This window comes from Pteronotus mesoamericanus, unplaced genomic scaffold, assembly GCF_021234165.1.
Source record: "Pteronotus mesoamericanus isolate MK-2021 breed Mesoamerican mustached bat unplaced genomic scaffold, CSHL_Meso_final contig_68, whole genome shotgun sequence".
Lineage (NCBI taxonomy): Eukaryota > Metazoa > Chordata > Mammalia > Chiroptera > Mormoopidae > Pteronotus > Pteronotus mesoamericanus.
The window spans coordinates 958,646-981,349 of NW_026555234.1; the positions used below are offsets into that span (position 1 = coordinate 958,646).

Here is a 22,704-nt window from a genome sequence, read left to right on the forward strand (position 1 = left end):
CAGGGGGCAGGGCAGCTGTGGGAGGAAGCGGGGCAGAGGGGCCTGGGAGGCCGGCATGTGGTCTCATAAAGGCCTTGGGACAGGTTGAGGAGGCAGAAGGCAATGAGGCAGGAGCTGAGGGCCACTGAGTGCCACGTGGGTAAACTCCCATTTACATTCTGGGACGACCCCAGGGGCTGGGGTGCCCTGGGGGCCTGGCCTGGCTGCGGACTGGGGCCCTCTCTCTGATCAGCCCAGATCAGCCCAGCACCCCACTTGGGCAGCCATCAGCCTGGCAAAAACATGTTGGGCAGAGGCCTGGGGTCTCGGGCCCGACTCCCAGCGGAGGGCTGGGGCGGCAGAGGGACAGGGACACAGGGGACGAGCGGGCTCTGCCAAAGGTGTAAGAGCAGCTGGGGAGGAGGCAAGCATCCGACTTATTTCTGAATAAGGGACGGGGGTGACAAGACCCCCGAGGTCATGCTGGCTGTCAGGAAGACGGAATCAGGTGTCCCTCTTGGGGATGCTCACTGGAACCCAGGCCTGACACGTGGAGACAGTTTGTGCTGATTTTGGCAAAGTGCCGCACACACTCTGAGAGCCCTCCTGCCCTCGGCAAAACGTGGTGGTGACTTTAAGTCACTGACATTTGGAATTCAAATGTCCCCCTTCACATTGGGACCCAGCTGTATTACCAGTAGACAGTCCCTTGTTTTCTAAAGGTGCCCCCAGTGGGACCCACACAGGCTCAGGAAGCCAGAGTACTGCTGCTGTGGGAGGGAGAGGAACCCAGACGCCCCCAAAGACACCCCCAAATCGCCTGTGGGTGTCCTCGCGCCATCTCCACTTTGTGTCACAGCCCCGATCTCTGTCACTCTGGGCAGGCATCTTGCTCCCTGTTGTCCTCCGCGGGGGCCACACCACCTCCCATCCCCTCCCTGCACTGCAAGCCCCGAGGGCGGGGGGCAGAGGCCATGTCTAGGACATTCTGGTGTCATTGAACACCGGTCCAAGGAGGGTTTCTCAGGTGCCTCCAGAGGGCCGGCAGCGGCTGTGCAGAATGTCCCATGGAGGCGGGCCAAGGGCGCCCACCGAGGGCACCTAGGCGGCGTGGAGCACCTTCAGGGGCGGCTGTCCTCAGCAGGCAGCACCTGGCCCAAGGCAGAGGCAGGGCCTGGGCGCCTGTGGCTAGACCCCCGGGCTGTCGCACAGGTGTGTAGGGGCGTGTTCCATCTTGACCTCCACCCTCATTCAGGTCCCCTGGGGCTGCTCAGGGAGGCAGCTGTGACGGCAGGGTCTCAGTGGTGCCAGCCAGCAGGTGTAGGAGGGCCACGGACCAGTGGGCGGCCAGAGAGCACAGGCCACGGGCAGAGCAGTGCAGGCCGAGAGGCTCCTTGGGGGCGAGGGGAGAGAGTCGAGCACAGGGATGGAAAGAACCGGAAGCCAGAGGGGAGAGGTATAAAAATCTGTATTTATATTACAAAGACAGAATGGTACAGCACAGCCCCTCCCAGCGAGCAGGTGGACGAGTGACCTGTCTCTCTCCAGCGAGGGTCTTGTCATGTGCCCACCTGGTCCATGCCAGGCCTTCCGGGCAGCCCCAGACTCTGGCACGGAACCTGCCCTAGTGCCCTGGCTGCGGCCTGGGGTCAGAGTCCTGCGGGCGCGGTGGTGGGGCGGGGGCCCTGGGCTGGCTGGCGCAGAGAGAAGCAGGGGTGGGGAGTGGGGGAAGCCCGCCTGGCCCGGCAGATGGGATTGTCTAGGGCAGGCGGGGGGGGCCTTGGGGCCACTGTTGGGTGCAGAGTGCCATCTGCCCAGCAAAGTGGGCTCGGGCACCGGGCCTCTGAGTCCCAACCTGCAGGGGCGGGCCCGAGGCTCCGAGGAGGGAGAGCCTGCCTACAGCCTCCCCAGCCAGTGGGGCCTACGCCAGAGTGCAGGCCAGGAGTGTGGGCCACCGCCCAAGCAGGGCGGCGACCAAACCTGAGCCTGGGGTTCCAGGGCCGCAGCCACCGAGGGCCACGGTGGCCCACAAGGGCACGGGAGGGCATGAGGGGAGAGAGGTGCAGCCCCTGTGGCCCTGACCTGGCCCCGTGGGCGCTCTGTGGGCCTGACGACGCTGAGGTGAGCTCCGAACCACCCAGCGTGGCCTCCGCAGGCCCTCCCTGGGTGCCCGTGGCCGCCAGCAACAGCCAGCCTGTGCGATGGTAGGGCGCCGGACAGAGGGGGAAGGGATGTGCGGCTCCCAGCACTGGACCCTGGCCCTGCGGACCACCCCTCACAACTGCGGGCCAGGGAGGAGCAGCCGGGACCGCAGCCCCCGGGTGCCCAGCGAGGCCACCTCCCCGGCCCACTTGGGAACCACGGCCTGAGAAGCCATGGGCAGAGCTGCCAGTACAGGGGGCCGAGGGCCACCGCTGGTCACCGGCTCAGGTGCTGAGGCCCGAGGTGGGAGCAGAACCTCCCCAGGCGCTAGGGGCAGGGTGGCGAGCCGGTGCTCTGAGGGCTCAGGACACAGGCCATCCCAGAGCCTCACTGGAGCGCCCTGAAGCAGGCTCCACTGCAGTGTGCTCCCTCTTCTCCGAGGGCGTGAGGTGCTCGAGAGGCACACGCAGGGAGGGAGTGGTCTCACTCGGGCAGACCGGAGAGGTCCCCAGGGTGCCCCGGGCCCCCAGCGCAGCTGGACGGGGGCACCAACAGCACAGTTTCCTTAGGACCCCAGCCCTGACCCGTAGGCCTGCTTTCGCCCCTCCTCCCGAGCCCCAGGGCAGGTTCTGTGCCAGAGCTGTCTCCAGGGACTCCTTCTGCCCCAGTAGGCCACACACCCTGGGGCGTCTCTTGGCGCGACTGAAGACAAATACAATATGGAAATCAGTTACAATGCACCAGAGGGGGAGGCAGACGCTGCTGTGGGTCAGCCCACCGTCCACCGCCTACGTACTGCTGGGTGGTCCCTGGGGACAAGGACTTCAGAAAGAAAGATCAGGAGAAGCTGTGTGCTCAGGCCTGACCCCCCACCCCCCGCCGGGTGAACGCTGCCTTCTTAGCTGCCAAGGTCTCAAGTCTGGAACCCCCGCCCCAGGCAGGGGAGCGGGGGGTGCCGGAGTGGGGGTACAAGCTGAATACAGGTTAGCAGGCCGCCCCAGCCCCTGGGCCTGGAGGCCAGGCTGCACAACAGGTCCCTGCCAACCATAGGGGCAGGTGACACTGGGGGCCCAGTCTTAGCTCCTCCTGACAGGTGACAGAAAGCAGCCCTGAACCTGGCCCTGCAGCCTCACTCCCAGGAGGCTGCGGCTGCTGGGAGGGGCTTCTCTCCAGGGAGGGGCCAGGAGGACACCTGGTGGGCAAGCTGGGGGGCTTCCGGGGGAGGCGCTGGTGGGGGGGCGGGGCCAGACACTGGACGCAAGGCACACTTGGATGTTGGTGACAGACGGGCGAGTCCCTGAGACGCTGGGTCGCTCCCACCCCTCCGCAAACTAGGACGCAAGGACGGCTAGGAAAATAGAGTACAAAAATCTCGTTCGGGAAAGAGAGGCCGCACGCGCGGACGGTGCACCCACGGTCCCGAGGGCTGCCACTTCTTTTAAAAAACGGTCTTTTTGTCTTTTGGGGAAGCCTCCCTCCGGAGAGCCCTGCTCTGGGCCAGGCGGCCATTTGTCTGTCTGTTTTTTGCTTTTTTAAAAAACGGGAGACCAGAAATCCCCAAAGACCCAGGGGCTTCCGTTTGCAGGCCCCCACACACACCCTGGCCCTTGCTGGGAGGAGCAGTCCCTTCCGGTGACGACTGGGCAGGTGAGTGGAGGTGGGAAGGGAACCAAGCACAGGCCAGGGGTCAGCGTCGGCTCGGGTGGCCCAAAGACGAACCGTCCCAGGGCCCCTCTGCGTCTGGTGACCACACGTGACTGCACGTGTGCGAGTGGGGGGGCACACGTACCTAGGTGCATGCGCATGTATGCCCCAGGGACCTGACAGAGCAGAAGCTGCCCAGCTGGGTGTGGGCTGGCCCCGCCCACCCCAGGAGCCCCGCCCTGGCTCCTGACCCGCTGGTCTGCGGCCCCTCCCCCCGCTCCTGCCCCAGGGTGCTCACCCGAGTCCCGCCCTTCATGGATCTCTCTGTCCATGCTTCAGGAGCCTACGCGGACCAACGGACCGATGGACAGATGGACGGATGGAGAGCCACGCCTTCCTTCCTTCCTCGGTCCACTTCTTTCTCCGGGGATCCGGGGTGGGGTCTGAGCACCCCACGGTGGTCATTAAGCCCCTTACACGGCGCCCGCCGAGGTTTGCAGCAATGACATTTAATACTTCTGGAATGATTAGGAATCTGAGAACAGACCATGGGTGGCTATGCCGGGCTCCGGGACGCGGGAGCTGGGCCCGCCTCCCTGCAGGGGGCCCTGCCCGGCTGGGAGGGGCGGGCGGCGAGGTGGGCCCTGACCGGCAGGCGGGTGGAGGTGGGCAGCCCAGGCGGCTGCTGGCGCTTCCAGAATGGCACAGCGGCGGGCCCGTGGAGAGGCTGGAGAGGGCTGGAAGGCTGACGCGCTTGGCTGGGCAGCAGGCGGGCCGGGAGCACAGGGCGCCAGGCCTACGAGAGGGCAGGGCGGGCGGGCCGCCGGCAGGGGGGCCCGTAGCCGCCACTCTGCAGGCTGTAGTGGTCATCCACGTCACTGTTGCTGCCAACACTGTCCAGCTCGCCAGGGCCGAACTCCATGCCCTCGACGTCCACTTCTGGGGGAGCAGAGAGGATAGGTCAGGCACCGCGAGCGTGCCCACCCAGCCCCGGCAAAGTCAGGGTGGTCTCTGCCCTTCCTGGAGGTGGCAGAGGCCCGAGGGGCAGGCGCGCGGGCAAGACGGGGCTCCAGCTCTGCGGCCCAGTACGAACAGAACAGCCCTAGCAGCACAGCACGCGCTGGGGCCCAGCCTGGCCCTCGCGTGGGCAGGTCGCCGGCCTCTGTGCCTCACCCGACTCGTCCGGGGGACACTGGCGCTCAGACAGCGCAGGACGGTTCACGGGCCCCTACGCCCACTGCTGTCAGCCCCGCCCCCTCCCAGGCCCCGCCCCAGCCTGCCCCGCCCCCAGCCCCCTGCCCAAGGCACCGAAGCCCGGGCTCACCTTGCTCCGAGTCGTCCGTGGAGACTGCGGAGCCCGTGCTGTCCGTGCGGACGCGCTCCAGGCTCTGCAGGGACAGCTGCTCCAGGCGCCGCTTCAGGAAGCGGTGTTCTCGCTGCAGCTGCTCCTTGATGCTCAGCGCCCTGCGGTCCTGCTCCTCCAGTTTCTGGGGACAGGGAGGCTGTGAGCCTGGGCGGCACCCCTCCCCCACACCAGGGCCTGGGCAGGCTCCCTGTTGCCCACCTGGTCTGTGCCCAGTTCCCAGGGGCATGTGCGCTCCGGCCTCACCCCAACCAGGAGGTTCCGCCAGGCACCACCTCCCAGCCCTGGGCTCTGCCACCAGCCAACTGGGCCAAGCCAAGTCCTGTGTGGGCCTGAGGCCTGGGGACCTCACTGCGGAGCCTGGGCTGGCACCGCCTCCCAGAGGACAGGGTGGCCTGGCTCTGCCCTGCCCACGCTGGGCCTGCCCCTCCTGGCCCCTTGTCCTCAGCACACCTTCCCCGCCCGCAGACTCGGCCTGCTCTGACTGCGCCCCGTCTCCCAGCCTGTGGGTGCGCCTGCTTGTGCGGGCCCCAGGAGACCTACAAGGGCACCGAGACCGCCCTGGTTCGCCCAAGTATCATGGGACCCCAAAACCAGCAGATCTCTGCCTCGGACCTTGGGGGCTGCCCCAGGCAACTTCTCACTCAGCCAGACCCCACGGCCAGGCCTCAGCCCCAGACGCTCGCCCACCGCGGGCACCTGCTTCCTGTGGCCTCCCAGCGCTGAAGGCGCTCTGCCCTCCTGGCCCCACCTCTCCTTCCAGCTGCTCTTCACAGCCCGGGGCGGAGAGCCCTCTGCCGCCTACCTCCGCCTTCCCCAGCCCCACCCCCGCCCCCGCCCCCACCTAGGGAAACCCCAGCGTTTGCCCATGGCCTCCTCCACCCTCCAGAGCTCCCATCGCTGCTCACCGCGCCCCCCAGACCCCCGGGCCCCCGCGGTGCACCTGCCGGGCCGCCCCCCCACCCTTGGGCCCGCAGCCATGCCCCCAGGGCACAGGTGGTCAGGCTGGGTCAGACGAGGCCCTGGCCGGGCGTGGCGGAGGGCGTGCGGCCAGCTCACCTTGATGTGCGTCTTGGCGCGCTTGAGGAGGCTCAGCGTGGTGTGGCGGGTGCTGTCGGGGCCCAGGGGCACGAGCTGCTTCAGCTGCTCCAGGTACAGCCTGAGTTTGGCTCGTCTGCAAGAGCCAGAGACAGGGCCATCAGGCAGGGGCCGCGCGGCCCAGCGGTCTGCGGGCGGGCGGGCAGAGGCGGCCGCCCCGGCCTGCCGAGCATCCCTGTCCGGGGTTCCCTCCCTTCTGGGGGCCCTAGCAGGAGAGGAGGACCTGCAGCCAGGGCCCGCGTGTCCGGCCAGCCCTCCCACACCCTCACCCCCCAGAGCCTCAGGCGCCACAGCCAGACGGGACCGGAGCCCCTGCTCTCCCTGCGGTCACCCCCCCCCAGCGGAGTCGGTGGGCAAGGGGCACCCTGCAGGAGGTGGGGAGGTGCGGGGTGCGGGTCAGGCTGCTCCCAGAGATCCGGGGCCCCGGGCCAGAGTTACGTCCCCACCACGCCAAGTGCAAGGTGCACGCTGGTCACTCTCATCACCACAGACACTGGGGTCCATCTGGGTCCAGCAGGGCCGAGGCCTGGACCGCCCCCCGCCCCGAGGATGGCATCCCTTGGGAAACTGCTTCTTTCCAGATCTTGTCCCGTGTCCACGCAGACGGGTGCAGCTTTCCCACAAGACTGGAACCACAGGACTCAGAGGTCTGTTGAGGCCCTTAGGCCGCGTGCCCACACAGACGCTGCCTTTCCCGCACGTCTGGTCTGGGCAAGGCCGGTGGGTGGATGGGGGTGCGGCTCAAGCTCACTCTCAAAGCAGGTCCTGGCCCCCAGACACCGCGGCCTAGGACCCGCCTGCCCCTGCAGCCCGCTGTGCACTTCCTGCTCAGGCTCCGCTCTCAGGAAAGTGGCCGGGAGGCCACGGGGCCCTGCACGCCCACTGCCCCTGACCCCTCTTCATCTCTGCTCCCTGCACTCCAAGGCCCAGCAGACGCTTCCCGCTGAGCCTCGGAGGTCCTGGAGGAACGTGGGCAGGGGGCGCCACCTCGGGACAGACGGGCGCCCGGGCCTGTCTGTCGCCCACATCTGCACAGCACCCTCCTGTAATGAAGCATCCCCCCCACCCCACCCCGACCTGGATACCCTGGGCCCTGGAAGTTCCCTGCGTAAAACCAAGTCAGACCTTAGGAAGAACTTCCAGGGCACAGGACAGAGGCTGTGCTGGGTCAGCCAAGAGGCCACAAGGAGCCCGGGCCCCGGCAGCCTGGACCCTGGGGGCCTGTGTGCAGAGCAGGCTCCAGGCTCTGCCTCAGGCTGGAGGGTCTTCAGAGGGGAGCTCCTGCCCCCATGTGGACACAGGGCTTGGGAAGGGGACACAATGGTGGGCTCCGGAACTCATGCCACCGGGCCCCAGGTCACTGCTGCATGACCCCTGGCCCCCCAGAGTCCAGAGAGCTCGGCCTCCTCCCCTCCACAGTGCTCGCCCCACTGAGGACGGGCCGGAACCATGTGTGCGGAGCTGCGCAGGGGCTTGCTAATGGCCCCCTTCCACCGCGGGCCCCCCGCCCGCCACCCAGGGCGCGAGTGAGTGTCCCTGGTCCACTCGTTCCCCAGCAAATGGCAATTCTACCGTTTACATGCTCAACACGTGATCTTGGTGAAAAATCAGAAAATGCAAACCAGCAGGAAGAAAAACTGAAAACTACCCCTAAAGTCCACCCCCAAGAAACTTAACAGTACCATCGTTTCAGTGCATTCTACGCGGTTGCATTGTGACCAAGTCGGTGTACGGGACCGCCTGCGTGACAAGTGACCCAATACTGTTTTAATAAAAAAATAAAACAGCAGACGCACACGAGAGACTCAACAGGACACAATGAAGAGCAGGAAGCATGCGTCTCCAGGTGAGGCGGTTGGCAACGTTTATTTCTTTGGTTTTGTGTGTTTTGTTTTTTTTTTTGCATTTTCCAGGTTTTCTATGCTAAAAAAACCACATATTACTTTTACAATCAGAAAAAGACACATTTGTACAGAAAGAAAAAACAGCTAAAAGACAAATAACAGTGGAAAATATCTGCAATACACATAAAAGACAAACGGTTAGTATTCATGACATTTTGAGCTCATACACAGCAAAAATAAAAAGAGGAATATCTCGATGTGAAAACGGGCAAAGGACACAAACAGGCAAGTCGCAGAACACAGACGGCTGATCGGACACAAAGCTGGCGCCCCCTCCCAGTGTCCAGGGCGTGAAAGCTCGCCGCGGACGCCCTCACTCAGGCAGAACCGAGGCGGCGCTGGCTCCGCCGGCCAGCGCGCGGCCCCTCAGGTTTCGCCGGCAGACGGCAGTCCTGGAGGCCATCGCGGCGACTGCTGCCCGTGTTCCTACTCGATCTGGGCCCTACAAAGCCACCCCCAGACACGCGACGTTTCCCACGTTGGCTGCAGCCCAGCTGCGTTAACCAGGTGGCCAGACTAAGAGCCTGCAGGACAGCTACCGGTCCCGTGTGGCACGAGGGCAGGGAGGAGAAGCGCCCAGGGACACCAGGGGACAGTAGTGCCAGGCGAAAGGTCAAGTGAGGAAACAGGACGAGGCCCTGTTCTTACCCAAGTTAGTACCCGCGTGGAGGAAGAGGAGGAGGAGGCAGGCGTGGCCTCCCAGATGCCTAGGACGGCATGGGGGGCGGGGGCACAGGGGAAGCCTGTGAGCAGCCATGACAGACGTGAACCGTCTGCTCGAGCCATCACAAAGCACACACTCCTCAAGAGACAGACGCCCGACTGTAGAGTGACAACGTGCCCGCCCAGCCACAGGAGCACTGGTGGCGGGGCCCTGGGCCAGCCGCACCCCTCTGTGCCCCCGCGCCCCCACCGCTGTGGGGCACAGGCAGCCCCAGGTCCGCCCCGGGGCTGCAGGGCGCTCCTGCCAAGCCCGCTCTGAGGCGGCCACAGCGCCCGGCCCTCGGCCAGTGCCCCGCAGGTGCCCCCAGCATTCCCGGGAGCTCGGGAAACCCACCGCTTTCTGGACGCAGCCTGCATGGCTTCAGGAGCAGAACCTGCACCCGGGAATCACTGCACTCGTGGTAGCAGCAGCTCTGCCTCGGGATGCCTGCAGCCCAGCCCTGGACACGGGCCCGCCCTAGCTTCCCAGCACAAGCCCTGCTCTTCCACGGAGGCCCGGAGCTCCCGGGCAGTGTCGCCCAACCCCCGAGGAGCAGGGCCCCGACCGTCCACACCCCGAGCACCCAGGCCTGGCTGTCACAGGAGAGACAGCAGGGAAATGCACTGGTGCAGGGAGCAAGCGTAGGCCCTCCGGCCCTCCTCTCCTCTGCATGTTCTAGCTGCGGGGGTGATGAAGGCCAAGTGTGGCTGCGCCAGCCGGCACCCACCCAGGACCTGGACAGCCACCTCCACACCAAGGAGAGGTGGGTGGCCTCACCGCACACCTTGGGCTGGCCTTTGGGGTGAGCCCTGCCGCTCCAGCCACGCACTAGCTAAAGCCTTGAGCGGGGCCTGGGGGTCATCCTGTCAAGGAGCACGTGGCCTCCATGACCCCAGGCCTATGGGGTCAGTGGTCCAGTATTGGCCTTAGAGACTGGGCTCACTGGAGTTGCTGCTGTTCCTGAGGCAGGAGGCAGGAGGCAGGAGGGACAGGGCTAACCAGCCGGCTCAGGGCAGGTCCCGCAGGCCCCCGACGAGCAGTTTCCAGGGAAGACGATGTCCGGGGCCAGCCGCCCTGGGGGCACACCAGGGGGTCCTACTGGGTGCTTCCTTCCGCCCCCGGGAAAGCACACAGCCCTTCCTGTACCCACGGCCTGCGGCCTTCAGCCTCAGCCCTGGGCAGCCACGGGCACAGCCGCGACTGAGGTCCCCACCAGCACCCCCAGCTCCAGGCCTGCGGGGGGCTGCCTGCCCCTGCCTGTGGGCCAGCCGGGAAGAGAGAGCCCTGCACTGGGCAGGGAGACCCCGAGCTACCCCACCACCCTGCCGTGGTGTCTCAAAGGGCCCTGCCAGGCTCCGCCCAAGGGCGGGCCCTGGGAGAAGGCAGCTGAGGTCCAGGCTGGGGCAGGGGCAGGGGTCCAAGGCCAGTGCTTGCCCTATTCAGAGGGGCTACCATACCCTTGCCACCCTCCCTCCCCTGATGTCACACCTCTGTCCACCCACATCAAGGGGCTGTTCTAGGCGCCACCCCCAGGAAGCCTTCCCCAGAGTGCCCCCCAGGCCTGCCCAGGCTCCTGGGTCCTGCTCAAGGGCACCCCCTCCTCGGGCCTGGCAGCCACCCCGGGGCGGGCCTGGCTGCCGGGGTCCTGCACCTGCCCCACCTCCGTGGCCTCGGGAGCCCCTCGCACACACAGGGCCGGTCCAGGAAGTGCAGCTCCTCTAGGGAACACGGCGTCCTGTCCTTGCCCGGCGCCCGCCCAGCACAGGCCTGATCCCAGGGGAGCGGAAGTCGGCGCTGCCGTGGCCATTGGTCGGGGGGGCCACAGAGAACTGGCCGGGCTCCAGTTCTTCCCAGAGCAGGCCAGCAAGGTTCTGCTGGAATGCAGACCACCCCCTCCAGCCCAGGAAGGGAGGAAAGAACTGGCCCATTACACAGATGAGAGCAAAGGGCAGGAGAAAGCTCCGGCCCGGCATCCCTGGGAGGCCGTCTCTAGTCCCGGCATCAGGGCTCCAGCCTGTGGGGCCTCCATGCCCACCCACAGCTCCCACCGGCCCACGAGACCAGCCCGGAGGGCCCCGCACACCGGGGCCCGGCTTGTCAGTGCCTGGCCCCCAGGCCTGGCAGGGGAGGGCGCAGGGGACTGGGGCTCTTTGGAGGCCGTGCTGCCCTCCTGCTTCTCGCTCACAAGGGGCCCCTCCCCCGGGAGGACCCGAGTGGATCCAGCCCCGTAGCGAAAGAGTGGGCATGCGGTGGGCTCCGCTGGGTCCTGCCCTGGGCCAGAGCTTCCCCCAGGCCCGCACGTGGGCCCAGCTGCCTGTCCCGCTGCCCTGCAGACCAGGCCAGCAGGAGGCCCCTTGGAAGGCAGGCCCCAGGTGCAGGAGGCACCAAAGGGCGGGCCGCCCTGGAGGGAGACCACATTCTGAGGCCTGAAGGCTTGCTCCCAAGGGGCTGCCCCAAAATCGAGGAACCTCCTCCTCCAGGGAACCAGCCCTAACTGCCACACAGCACAAGGGACCCTGCCCCAAGCCCCTGACGCCCACCTGACCCCCAGGCCGGGGCCCCCACCTCTGCCTCCCAGCCCAGGAGCGCGTGAGCCTGGCCCTTCCCTTCAAGACCGACCCAACCGAAACGAGGGCACGGCCTGGCGGCACGGCCAGCCACGCCCAGGACACGCGGGGCGATGCCCGCAGCCCCCCTCATCCGACGTGTCAGGAACGGGGGGTGGGGGACGGGGCTCACTCACCTGTGCTTTTCTAGTTCGTTGTGTGAAGACCTGTTTAGAGAGACAGAGAAACAGAGCTCACTGCACTGTCCGGCCGCCAGGGCACAGCACGGCGGCCCCACCGAGGGCCAGACTGCAGCTGCTCACAGGGCCCCGGGCCCCGCACGGCCCAGGGCAGGGAAGGCCGGGCTGGGCGGCCGCTGCTGACCCAAGGCCGGGGTGACCCCGCACCAGTAACAAAGACAGGCCACACAGAGGCACAGCCGCGTCCAGGGGCGCCCAGGGCCAGCCGCTCCCCTAGAGAGGCAGGCAGGGGCTCAGGCCTGCAGGAGGGCCCCGGTCCCCTTCCAGAAAGGGCGGGCAAGGCCCCGTGCTGGCGCTGACCCTCCCTGTGCTCCCAGAACTGGGCCCCGAGCCACTACCCAGGCACCGAGCTGCCTGCCTTCTCTGTTCCCCACCCCCCGGAGACCAACGTTGTCTTTGGAGCCACACCGGCTGACACAGAGACCAGGACTCGGCACAGAAGGCGATCCTGTCCCGATGTCGCTGGCCAGAGCACCGCCCCACCCCTCAGGCTCCCACACGGGCACCCTCACAGCCCCTCGTGCCCATGGGACACCCAGGCGCAGAGCAGACCCAGCCTCCCAGGGACCACCTTTGAGACCTCCGAGATGATACTGCTTCTTGAGTCAGTGGGCAGTGGGGAGACCAAAGCTGGCCCTCCACGTCCCTCTAGGTCATGGTCTGCCAAAAGTGGCCACGCTGCACCCGAGGCTCAGCCTCTCAGGCGGCAGTGACCCCATCTGCTCCTCGGGCCCTGCTCATCTGGCCCATTCAGGGGGCAGAGAGTCCGGAGCGTCGCTGTGGGCAGTGCCAGTGTCTGCCCTGCGGGACAGTGAGGCATCTCCGCGTCACCGCCCCTTCCCCCAGTCCAGCAGGGGCCTCTCGGGCCAGACCGAGCTCCCAGGCTGGCCAGGCTGCCTCCCAGGTGAGCAGAGACCCAGGCCACCTCGTGGCAACCAGACCAAGCCCCGTGTCTGGGACTCCGGCCGACAGGCCGGCCCGCCTGCCCTCAGGCTCTGCTGCTCCAGGAGCTCCGGGAGAGGCACCTCCCGTCCCCACCGGTGGGGCCAGAGTGCCTCCCCGTCCTGCCTGCCTCAGCGCCTGCTGTGGTTTGTGGACCCACCGCAGTCCACTGGGCCCTGGCCGCCCCGTCTCCCGCCGGTCAGCAGCCGCAGGGCCGCCTCCAGAACAGGTTCCGGGGCCTCGAGCACCCACTGGTCACGCGGGCTGGGCAAGACACCTCCGAGCCCCCAGGTCCTGGACGGGGCACAGCCGCCAAGGTCCTGGCTGGCCTGGACCAGGGGGGCAGTGCGGTTCTGTAATCTGCCCACTTGCGAGGGAGGCAGCTGTCAACGAGTGCCCTTCAGTGTGGAGACGCCCACCTGCCCACCAGCCGAGGCCTGGGCTGGACCCCGCCCTGCCAGGAGAAGCGCGCTGGTCAGGAGCAGGGGGGCGGAGAGGGGCCCAGACACCTGTGGGAGCCCCGAGGGGAGATCTGTCACCTAGGTCCCAGGAGCACCCTGTCCTGGGCTATGCGTCCCACGTGGCCTGGAGACAGGTGCGACTCTCTGGCCAGGACCACCCTGAACACGTTCCCGGCGCCACCTGCCGTGCCCCTCGCGTCAAGCCCGAGGTAGCTCCCCTGCCCACCTTCCTGTGGGACCTGACTCCACTGGCTCCCGCCCTCCTGCTGAGCAGCCCCGCCCTCCCTCACTTGGCAGGTGTGCAGATGTCCCGCCAGGTCTGGGCCCCAGGGTCTCTAGGCCCTTCCCTGCGCCAGCCCTGGACTGGGCCAGCCGAGGCCCAGCCGGGCCAGGGTAGGCTCAGGAGCCGCCCCGGTGCCTCAGGCACCTGGGCAGTGGGGCTCTGCCCCGGGGAGGAAGCGGGGAGATGCACCCCGGTCCCGGAGGCCCTCTCGGTCCCTCCCTCGCAGCCTCAAGGTCCCCATCCTAGCAGGATGTGGAAGACCAGGACCCCACCTCGGACAGGAGTCCCAGAGATGGGAGGGTGACAAGCAGTTCAATCTCTCTTTGCTTACTTCCTCAGCTACAGTAGTGAGAAAAATAACATCTCCTTCATGGAACTGGGTGATTGTTAGCACGTGCGCAAAACACTCAGCACGTAGGAAGCACAGAGCACTAACTGTGATTCTGGTTACGAGCCAGGCCATGGGAGTCACGCCCTGGAGTTTCCCATGGGTGGCCGGGCACTTGGGACAGCGAGAGCCAACAGCAGGAGCCTGGCTAGCTCACTGAAGAGGCCCGAGGCAGTGCCTACCCCGCCACGGAGGTACTTTCCCAAACTGTCCCCAGCAGGGGACCAGGGGCTGGGACTCGGAGGCATGTCCCAAGCCAGGACAGATGGAGACTGAACCAATTCCTTGCCAGGCCAGGGCGCCAGGACGACACAGGAGATGGTCCTCACGCCAGCCTTTCTGTTTCCCAAGAACAAGCAGGCCACAGGCACGAGCCGCACCCTCTGCCCGGGGGCCCCAGAGCCCCCCAAGTGCAGCTCCCAGCCCGGTGACATGGCCTCGGCCAAGTGGGCAGTGCCAGGTGTGCTGTGGTCCCCTCGGGAACCAGGAAAGGGGATTGCGACGGAAGCCCTAGCTGAAGGTCCCCACTATTCCCCACCCAGGGATGCACACCCCAGCTTTAGGATTTCTGCAGCCTGGGTGGGGGTGGGGGTGGGGGAGGGGGCTTCCTGGCACTGGGAGAAACGGTGCATCCTGCCCCCTCTTCTTGCCCCCTTCAAAATGGCCTCCAGTCCCAAGGACTCCTACACTTGTCGCCCGAGTTTCACTTGTGTCAGGAGGCTGGCCGGGCAGGAGCGTGGGTACCGGGTAACGTGGAGAAGTAGGGGTCAGGCCAGGGCCTCCGGGAGCTTCTTTGTCCAGGCCCCTGGGAGTGGAGAAACTCAGCCCGGCAGCAGGGCTCGGCCCTTGGAGACAGTCGGAGGGATGGGCATCTCCGCCGCCGCCGCCCCCCCCACCCCCGCTTCCCCAATGCCGCTCTGTACCAAGCCTCAGTTTCCCGCGACCCAAGAGGCACCGGCCAACGCCCACTGACAACTTTTTTTCCTGCCCGGAAAAGTCTAGAACAACTTGGGGGCGGGGAGCGGCTACGGGAGGAGACCCCGGGCGGCGGGGCTGTACGCGTGGCACTGTTTACGCGAGAGGCCGAGGAGGCGCGGCCCGCAGGAAGATGGCGACGGCGCGGGCGGGGCCGGCCGGGCGGGGCTGCGGCCGCGGCCCGGGCGCGCCTCCTCCTCCAGGCTGGCCGCCGGGGCTCGCGACGCCGGGGGGCAGCCGTGCTGCAGACCGGGAACCGAGACCAGAGAGGGCACTCAGGAGAAAGGAAGCCCCGCGCCCGAGCCGGGCGGGGGCGGCCGCGCGGGGGGCGGTACCTGTTGTTCGGGGCCTTGCGCACCAGGCCGGCCGCCTTTGTTTTCTTCCTGGCGAAGTCGCCGTCGAAGGGCAGCACCGAGGCGTAACCATGCTCGGCCTCTGCGGACAGACGGTGCGGTCAGCGGATCCCGCCCCGGCCCTGACCCTGCCGCCCGCCCGCCCGCGGCCCGGCGCACAAAGGGGCGCGGGCGCTACCTCGGTCCCTGCGCTCCAGGTACTCGGCCGCCTCCAGCAGGATCAGCAGGGAGTTCAGCTCCATCCTCCGGCCCGCCTGCGCCCGCCCGCGCGCTCCGGGACGGCGGCGGCCGCTGCCCGGCCTGCTCCGGCCGGCTCCGCTCGCCGCCCGCCCCGCGCGCCCGGCTGCCCCACTGCCCGGACTCCCGCGGACTCAGCGAGCGCTCGCTCGCCACCCTCCGCTTCGGGCCCTCAAATTGACACTTAAGGGCGAGCGGCGGCCAACGCAGCCAATGGGGGCCGACACTCGCGCTCCGGGGGCGGGCAATGGCCTAGGCAGAGGCCAATGGGAGCCAGCCGAACGCCCAGGGCCGGGCCGAGAATGTTGACAGATGCGAAGCTCGGTTCGGATAGGCCAGCCGCGCTAGTAACAATTTAGAAGCCCAAGCTTAGCAACAGCACGTGGTGGCCCGGCCCCCGCGCTCGCTGACTGGCGGCCGGCTTGCATGTTAAGTAGGCGCCGAGCGCCGATTGGCCCATAGCGGTCTATGTAAAATAGGGACCGCGGACCAATAGCCGGCTGCGGGGCGCGCAGCCAATGAGGGCGCCGCGGCCGGACGCGTTGCCGAGAGGAAACGGAGCGCTGCGAGAGTGCCGGCCGCTGGGCCCTAAGCGAGAACCCGTTAGGGCGCGGGGAGCGTCGGGAGCGCCCCTCCAGTCCCGGGTGTGCACAGCGCGCTCAGCAGGAGCCTGTAGCCCCCGAGAGATCTGCAATACTGGCTCCGCGGGAGCACGTGGCCTCGCTGTGCCCTTGGGAATATCGCGTGGGGCTGCAAACGACATCCGTCCCCGCCGGACCCAGGGCGACCCCTGGAGAGGCCGGGTCTTGGAGGAGGGGCGTAGACAGCCAGACAGCCACATCTCCTTGAGGATGTCAGCTGGGCATCTGAGGCGGGAGAGGGTCTCAGAGCTGTCCGGTGGAGCCGAGGAGGGGCCCGCGGCCTAGAGAAGGGGGCAAAGACCTGCCGCCGCAGTCGGGAGGGGCTCCCGCGAGGGAAGGGCTGCGCGCTCGCGTGTGACTGCGGGTAGGGATGCTCCACGAGTCAGGTGCTGGTTTCTCTGGGCACGGAAGCGCTTATGGGGGAAGAGTTGCCGAGGGAGCTCCCAGCTGGCAATTGGCTCTGGTGACCTCTGGCCCGACGCCGCCCTGTAAGAGCAGGATGGGCAGCCTGGTGGCAGCCCCGGACCGGCCTCGGTCCCCTTTGACCTTCCCTCTCATTGGTGGCCTGGGAGGTCCTGAGGATGCGACCACAGGCTACGAAGTGCGGGGGATAAGGCCCCTGGACCCTCATAGGATTTCTAAATGGGGGGCACTGCTGCTGCTGCCCCGCGGCCCTAAAACACAACGTAACAAACACCAGAGAGACCTCAGCACTTCGGTTCTGGGACCTCCTGGACGCTTTCCGAGCATTTCCTGGTGTGTGTCTGTACCCCCAGCTCGCAGATAAGGACACGGGATCCCGAGGTTTAGGGTTCGCCGAGTTGCCCAGCATTTCCCGCAGAATGGAGATTTTAGGGCTCCCATACCGGTGGCGCAGGGTGGGTGACCCAGCAGTGTGGAGACCAAGCCACCTGGGTGACAGCCATGGCGGTGTGGTAAGAAATGGGGTCAGGAACGGGCGCCCCGCAGAGCGGCGGATCCCTGGGGGGGGGGTTGGACACGGCCCGCCCGCGGGGACAGCCCTGCCAGACAGTGAAACCACCCCCCAGCTGATGCCGACCCCGTGCTTCCTGCCCCCGCCCCACAACCACCCCAGCGCCGGGCAGAGCTCCCAACAGGAGCGCGCTGCTGTGTGGGGCTGCTCAGCCCGGGGAGGGGCCGTTGAGGGCTCGGGGTACAGGAAGCGGGATATCAGGCTCACCACTTGCTGGTCAGCATTTTGCAAGTCACCCCATCCCTGCGTGTGCGAAGGGGGCTGGCTGGCCGCAGTCCCAAAGTCGCACCTCGCCCAGGGTGCGCGCACCTGCCGGATGCGGTGGGTCTGCGGTGCGCCGCCTGCCCCAGCGGGCGGCGCAGGTGCTCAGGGCTGACGGTGGGAGCCGCGTGCTTGCCCGAGACCAGAAAGGGTCGTCCCCACCTTGCCTCCATTGACATCTAGGCCATTTCGGGGTCCCCTCCTCCAGCCACATCGCGTGCCGGGGGGATCCCCACCGCCTGTGAGTGTGGACGCCGTGGTCCCGCGGACAGTGGGGGCGGAAGGGGGTCGGGTCAGCGGCGCGAGCGAGGGGCGGGGCCGGCGCGCCGGGCCCGGCGTGGGCAGAGGCGTCCGGGTCCCCGGCGGAGGGGCAGCCCCGGAGACGGCACTGAGTGGGAGGGCGGCGGGGAGCGGGAGAGACAGGACGAGGGAGGAGAAGACAGCGAGGGCGGGCGGTTAGAGCCGACTGGCCCCGGCCGGGCGGCTGGTTGGCTGGGTGCCGGCGGGCTGAGCCGCAAGTCGGGGCGGGGAAGACAGCGCCGGGGCGGGGGGGGGGGGGGTGCGCGGAGGACGCCCCTCCCGAAGGGCGTGCGTACGCGCCCCGCCCGGGGCCCACGTCGGGGCGGGGAACAGGCGCCCGGGGGTCCGTGGCTGGGGACCCAGCCCCGGGGGGCAGGCCCGGAGTGCCGCAGGCCCAGCTCTGCGGTCCTGGTCTCCGGCAGGCGCCTGTCACCTGCTCTGCAGTGCCTCCCTGAGCTCGGGCAGGGCCAGCTGCCTCCTCGCCTGCGCAGCCCTTCCTATCGCTTCTCCCTGCCAGGAACGCGAGGGGCCTGGGGCTCACCCAACACCCCTCGCCCAGTCCTGCTGTCTGGGCTTCTCTGGCCTGTGCCTCCCTGGCCTGCTCCCCCCCTCCCCCAGGCCATGCCCAGGTGGCCGGGGCTGCTAGTCCCGTCCTAGAGGGGAGCCTCCTGGGCCCTGGCTGGCTGCCCTGAGGGCCTGCACCCAAAAACCCACCCCAGCTCCCCATTCCCGGGCCGCGGTCACCCAGCAGCTTGGCTCTTACGCCCAGAGGGCAGCAGGTCAGGGTCTGGTGAGTGAGACTTCATTCCGAGGACACAGAGGCCCCTCGGGTCACAGGGTCCTGAGTGATGGGGGTGTGGGAACAGCAAGGCCGAAGCAGGGACGGCGGCTCGGCCGGTTACTGCCCCTGATGGAGCTCAGGCCCGGCAGCCTGTCCCCCCCTGCACAGCCCTGGCAGGCCCTCCCCTACTTGGACTTCCCCCGGGGCCAGAGGCCCGGCTCCGAGAACGTGAACGCAGGTGGGGGCTGGGCCACCCGTCGATGGAAGGCTGCCTGGCGGGGGTGACCCCGGGTGGCCTGCCTGGGAGGAGACGAGCATCTCCGGGGCTGTGGGTGGCATGAGGTGGGCGCTATGGGCCCCGCCCTCCTCCCCCTCCCCCCGCTCCCGCTGCAGAGTTCAGAGGCGGGGTGGACCCCAATCAGGGCCCCCTCTGCTGCTCCCTGAGCCCTTTGGGTTGAGTCTGCCCTGCCTGGGGTCCTCGCTGGGGCCCGGACTGGACGTGGGCGCCGGTTGGCAGCGGGGCGACCCCAGCAAGGCAGCGCTCCGGTTGCCCCCGACACGCGCCGGTCGGCCGCTGGGAGAGGAGGCGGCGGGATGGGCGCCCCCTGGTGGCCGTGAGGGCTGCAGCAGGGACCCCGGACGGAGCCCGGAGGGGCCACAGGAGGGCCAGACGGGAGGCCCCCCAACCCTGCCCCGCCCACCAGGCCTCCTGGGATGGCCCACTGCCTTCGTCAGAAACCGGGACAACAACAGTCTTTCTCCTTTCCTGTGCTCCACCAGCCCCCTACTGGGGTCACGGAACCCACTGGAGTGGGGCGCTGCCCACCTGGGGTTGGGGTTCTCCTGGGAACACGGGCAGGGCCTGAGAGCGGCTGGCTGCACCCAAGCGTGTTTGTGGGGACAGATGAGCCACAAATAGGAGCAGGCAGCGGAGCCGCCCGCAGAGGCCAGTGTGTGTCTGTGGACTAAGCTGAGCCTGCAGTGGGGTAGGGGTGGGGGTTTGGTGGGGAGACTGGTTGGGACTTCCCCCTTGTCACCACCCCAGCGCCACCTCCTAGGGGCCAGGCATGGTAGTTCTGTCTGCCCGCCCTGCACCACGGCCTCCTGAGCCGCCTTGGACAGAGAGCTGCGGCTGGTCCATCCCAGGCCCTCCGCGTTTTGGTGACCTGTCCCCTGCGGGCTACAGGCTGCATCTGGGTCCTGAGTAAGGCGGGGGGGGGGGGGGGGGTGCACGCCAGGCCTAGGGCCCCGGCCTGTTCCTGGAAGCTTGAGGGGGTGCTGGGGAGCACGCTGGCCTTCTCCCCAGGCCTGTGCGCAGCCCGGAGAGGGCTGAGGTGGCCAGGTGTGCCCGGTGCGCGGGGCCCCCAGCGCGCCCCCACCTGCCTGGCCGGAGTGCCTGACGCTGCTGCCGGAGCTCCTCCCCCGCAGCGGCTGCCCCCGAAGCGGCCTCCCGCAGGAGCTCCCAGGCTCCGCGAGGCCCAGGGCTCTCTGTTCCCTCCTCCTAGAGGCCCATGACCCGGCCGCGCTGCCTCCTCACTTCCCTGAGCCTCAGTTTCCCCATCGGTGACACGAGACTCCTGCTCCCTGGAAGGACTGTCGCGGGGAGCGGATGGGACATCGCTCAGAAAACAGTGACAGTAACAATCACAACGACAGGGACGATGGGGAAACTGCGGTTCAGGAGAGCTGACCTGCTCGAGGCCCAAGGCTGGCTTGCGGGGGCCGACGCCGCTCTCCCGCACCTGCCGCAGCCTAACCCTCCGCACCCCCAGGTCCTGGCTCCTGCTTTGCAGAAGGGCAGAGTGACCACGTGTCCCCAGCGGGCAGGCAGCGGGCTCTGGAGCCCTCACAGGGAGGGGCAGGGGATGGGTCGCCACCCTCCTCCGGGGGGGCTGGTGGGACGGAAGGCAGGCAAGCGTGCCCTTCTATTGCCCAAAGGTCCTGAAGCTGCGGCTTGCTGGGGCGTGGGGTTGGGGGGGGAGTTGCACGTGAGCAAGAACCCTGTCCTGCCCCACAGGGAGGGTGGGCAGCTGTGTTCACAGGCAGGTGAGCGAGCATCTGCAACCCGTAAATAGATTTATGGAAATGGTTTCGAATTACAGCATTTAGAAAATAAAAATAATCTCAATACAGAAGTCCCCTCCCCCCTACAGAAGCCATTTTTGTGCAGGTATATTCCACTGTTAAATAGTAATTAGGGTTTCTCCTATAAAAGAAGCAGGAGGTGTGTCCTCTCTCTAAAAATAAAGCTGCAATTGTCATTGCAATGAGAAGCCTGAGATTTAAGCCTGAGGAGGTGTCTGTGCGGGGGGGGGCCCGGCTGCCCGGGGGCCTGAGGGGGAGCGCCAGGGTCCCGGGGCACAGAGGGAAGGGGGTAGCAGCCGCCGAGTGGGCGCCACCCGCTGCTCCTTGGCTGCCTGGGTAGCCCTGGCCTGAGACTGAGAACCTGGAAGCTCCGCCTTGAGCCTCCGTACCGCCCCTCCCCATCGGCAGGTGGACGAGGGCGGGCAGACCGCGTAGGGGTGGGGCTCGCTGGAGGACCACTGGGCACAATGGGACGCGTGTGGCTTGGCCAAGGCCCTGCAGGAGCAGGCGTGGGCAGTGCAGGGGGACGGGACGGGCGCCTTGGGCTCAGGGTACCAGGCAGGTGGACACCCTGGTCCCTCTGGGTCGGCGGGCCCACGGGGAAGCCCTGTTGGGCTCCGAGCCCGGCCACCCTCCGACGGGGGACCCTGTCACCAGGTGTGCCGCAGGCGCCGCGGCTGCCCGCAGCGCAGACCACAACCGCACTTCCTGTCATCGTGCTGAACGGGCCTTCTGCTGTGGCTAAGCCTCCAGGTGGCAGCTCGGCGGGGCAGGCGGACGTGCAGGAGGAGAGCCTGCCCTGTCGGCAGCCACCTGGCCACCCAGGGCCCCTGCTGCCGAAGCTGACCCCTGGTGGCCCCGACGCGTGGGGGGGCCAACGTGGCCGGGACGGAGGCTCTGGATGTTTGGGAGTCTCCGCGGTGGCGGCAGCAGCTGATGAAATGCAGTGAACACCCTCCAGGCACCAGCATCTGGGTGGAGGGTGGGGAGTGTGGGCAGCCTTCCCGGGCGACCCTCCAGGCCCTGGAGGGCGCAGGAGCGCCTGGTGCGGGTCAGACGCCCGCCTTGTCGCTGTAGAAGGGTGTGACGTGGAACATGTAGCAGTGCGTGCACACACGGACCGGCTTCACCTGCCCGTAGCGGGGCAGCGGGGCTGAGTGCGGGGAGCAGCGGGAGCAGAAGATCTGGAAGGCAGCAGGCGGTGAGTGCGGGGGCCTCCGGCCCCAGCCGCACGGGGGAGGGCACCCAGAGGGCCCCGTCCGGGCCTGGGCGCCGCCGGCCTCCCTCGCCGCCCTCCCTCGCCGCCCTCCCGCCCTCCCGGGCCAGGTAGGGCGTTGGCGGGCAGGGCCTGCCAGCCACCGTGGGCCGCTGGGACCTCTTGGAAAACCTGGGGCAGGCTGTGGCTCTGGGAGGCCAGGTTCAAGGAGGGCGGCCCAGGTCCCACGCCAAGGCGGCTGCAGGCTCCTGTGCAGACTCTGCCCCCGCCCGGTCCCCAGCTCTAAAGCAGGGGGGATAGACACGGCACCATCCAGACCCCGCGGGCTGACTGCCCGGAGTCTGGGCTTTGTCTCCAGTCAGATCAGGGCCTGGGGTCGGGGCCTCTGCACAAGGAACTCGAGGTCCTTGCCCGCGCCCCCTGCCCCCGGGAATCAGCGTGCTGTCCAGACAGGCTGCCTGCGCCTGTGGCCTGGTCCCCAGGCCCCACCCACCTTCCCGCAGCTGCGGCAGTGGTGCTTCCTGCGGATGACCGTGAAGGGCGCTTTGCAGGCGGTGCAGAAGCTGCAGGCCTCGTCCGGGACCCACTCCGGCGGGTCTGCGATGAGAGAGTGGGGACGTGTCAGGCAGAGGGGCCTGAGGCTGCTCGGCAGTGGCCAAGGGGACGACCCGGCGAGCGCCCAGGGGGCCGGGGAGGGGAGGCCGGGACGGGAATTGACGCGCCCGGGGCCTGGGTGGGGGCGGCCGGAGGAGCGCGGTGCTGTGCTCCCGTGGTCTGGGGCAGAGAGGAGGCGCCCACGCGGGCCAGAGCGCACCACGCACCTTCCAAGTCCCCATCTCGGGTCTTGGCCGAGAGTTCGGACGACGACAGGGTCTCCTGGCACAGGGCGCAGTCCTCCAAGGCTGCGCTCCGCAGGGCCTGGGTGACTGGAAGAGAGGGGTGGCCGCGGGGCCCGGGCGCCGTCGTCTGCCCCGCGTCGTGCTCCTGGGCGCTGCCCGCGGGGCGCTGGCTCCCCTAAGCGGGGGCAAAAGTCCCACACCCCTCCCAGGGGCAAGGGGCGGGCGCACTGTGCTCGATCTGCCCCCGCTCCCGCACCAAGTTACCCAGTTCTGCGTGTGTGAGCCTGCCGTGTGGGGGTGTGCGGGCGC

General features: G+C 67.9%; 2 protein-coding genes across 2 annotated transcripts in view; both read right to left on the reverse strand.

Moving 5' to 3' along the window:
- Positions 1-1,429: 1,429 nt before the first annotated feature.
- Positions 1,430-15,443, reverse strand: MXD4 (MAX dimerization protein 4). Its single transcript, XM_054581873.1, has 6 exons — positions 15,220-15,443; positions 15,024-15,123; positions 11,577-11,606; positions 6,188-6,302; positions 5,090-5,252; positions 1,430-4,704 (listed from the first exon to the last, which is right to left on the reverse strand). Exons 1-6 carry the CDS (start codon positions 15,281-15,283, stop codon positions 4,562-4,564), a joined length of 615 nt encoding a protein of 204 aa, XP_054437848.1. The 5' UTR covers positions 15,284-15,443; the 3' UTR covers positions 1,430-4,561.
- Positions 15,444-20,321: 4,878 nt separating this feature from the next.
- Positions 20,322-22,704, reverse strand: part of ZFYVE28 (zinc finger FYVE-type containing 28) — a 47,731-nt gene continuing 45,348 nt past the window's right edge. Inside the window, exons 11-13 of the mRNA XM_054581874.1 lie at positions 22,378-22,482; positions 22,050-22,153; positions 20,322-21,524 (exon numbers count right to left, since the gene is read on the reverse strand). Of these exons, the coding sequence (XP_054437849.1) occupies positions 21,393-21,524; positions 22,050-22,153; positions 22,378-22,482 (341 nt within the window). The 3' untranslated portion in view covers positions 20,322-21,392. The remainder of the gene's footprint in view (positions 21,525-22,049; positions 22,154-22,377; positions 22,483-22,704) is intronic.

Coding starts and splice junctions, on each gene's coding strand:
- MXD4 (XM_054581873.1), bottom strand. CDS start 15,283: ATGGAGCTGAACTCCCTGCTGATCCTGCTGGAGGCGGCCGAGTACCTG. Junction 15,124..15,219: donor CCTGGAGCGCAGGGACCGAG/GTAGCGCCCGCG, acceptor GTCTGTCCGCAG/AGGCCGAGCATGGTTACGCC. Junction 4,705..5,089: donor CACGGACGACTCGGAGCAAG/GTGAGCCCGGGC, acceptor CTGCTCCCCCAG/AAGTGGACGTCGAGGGCATG.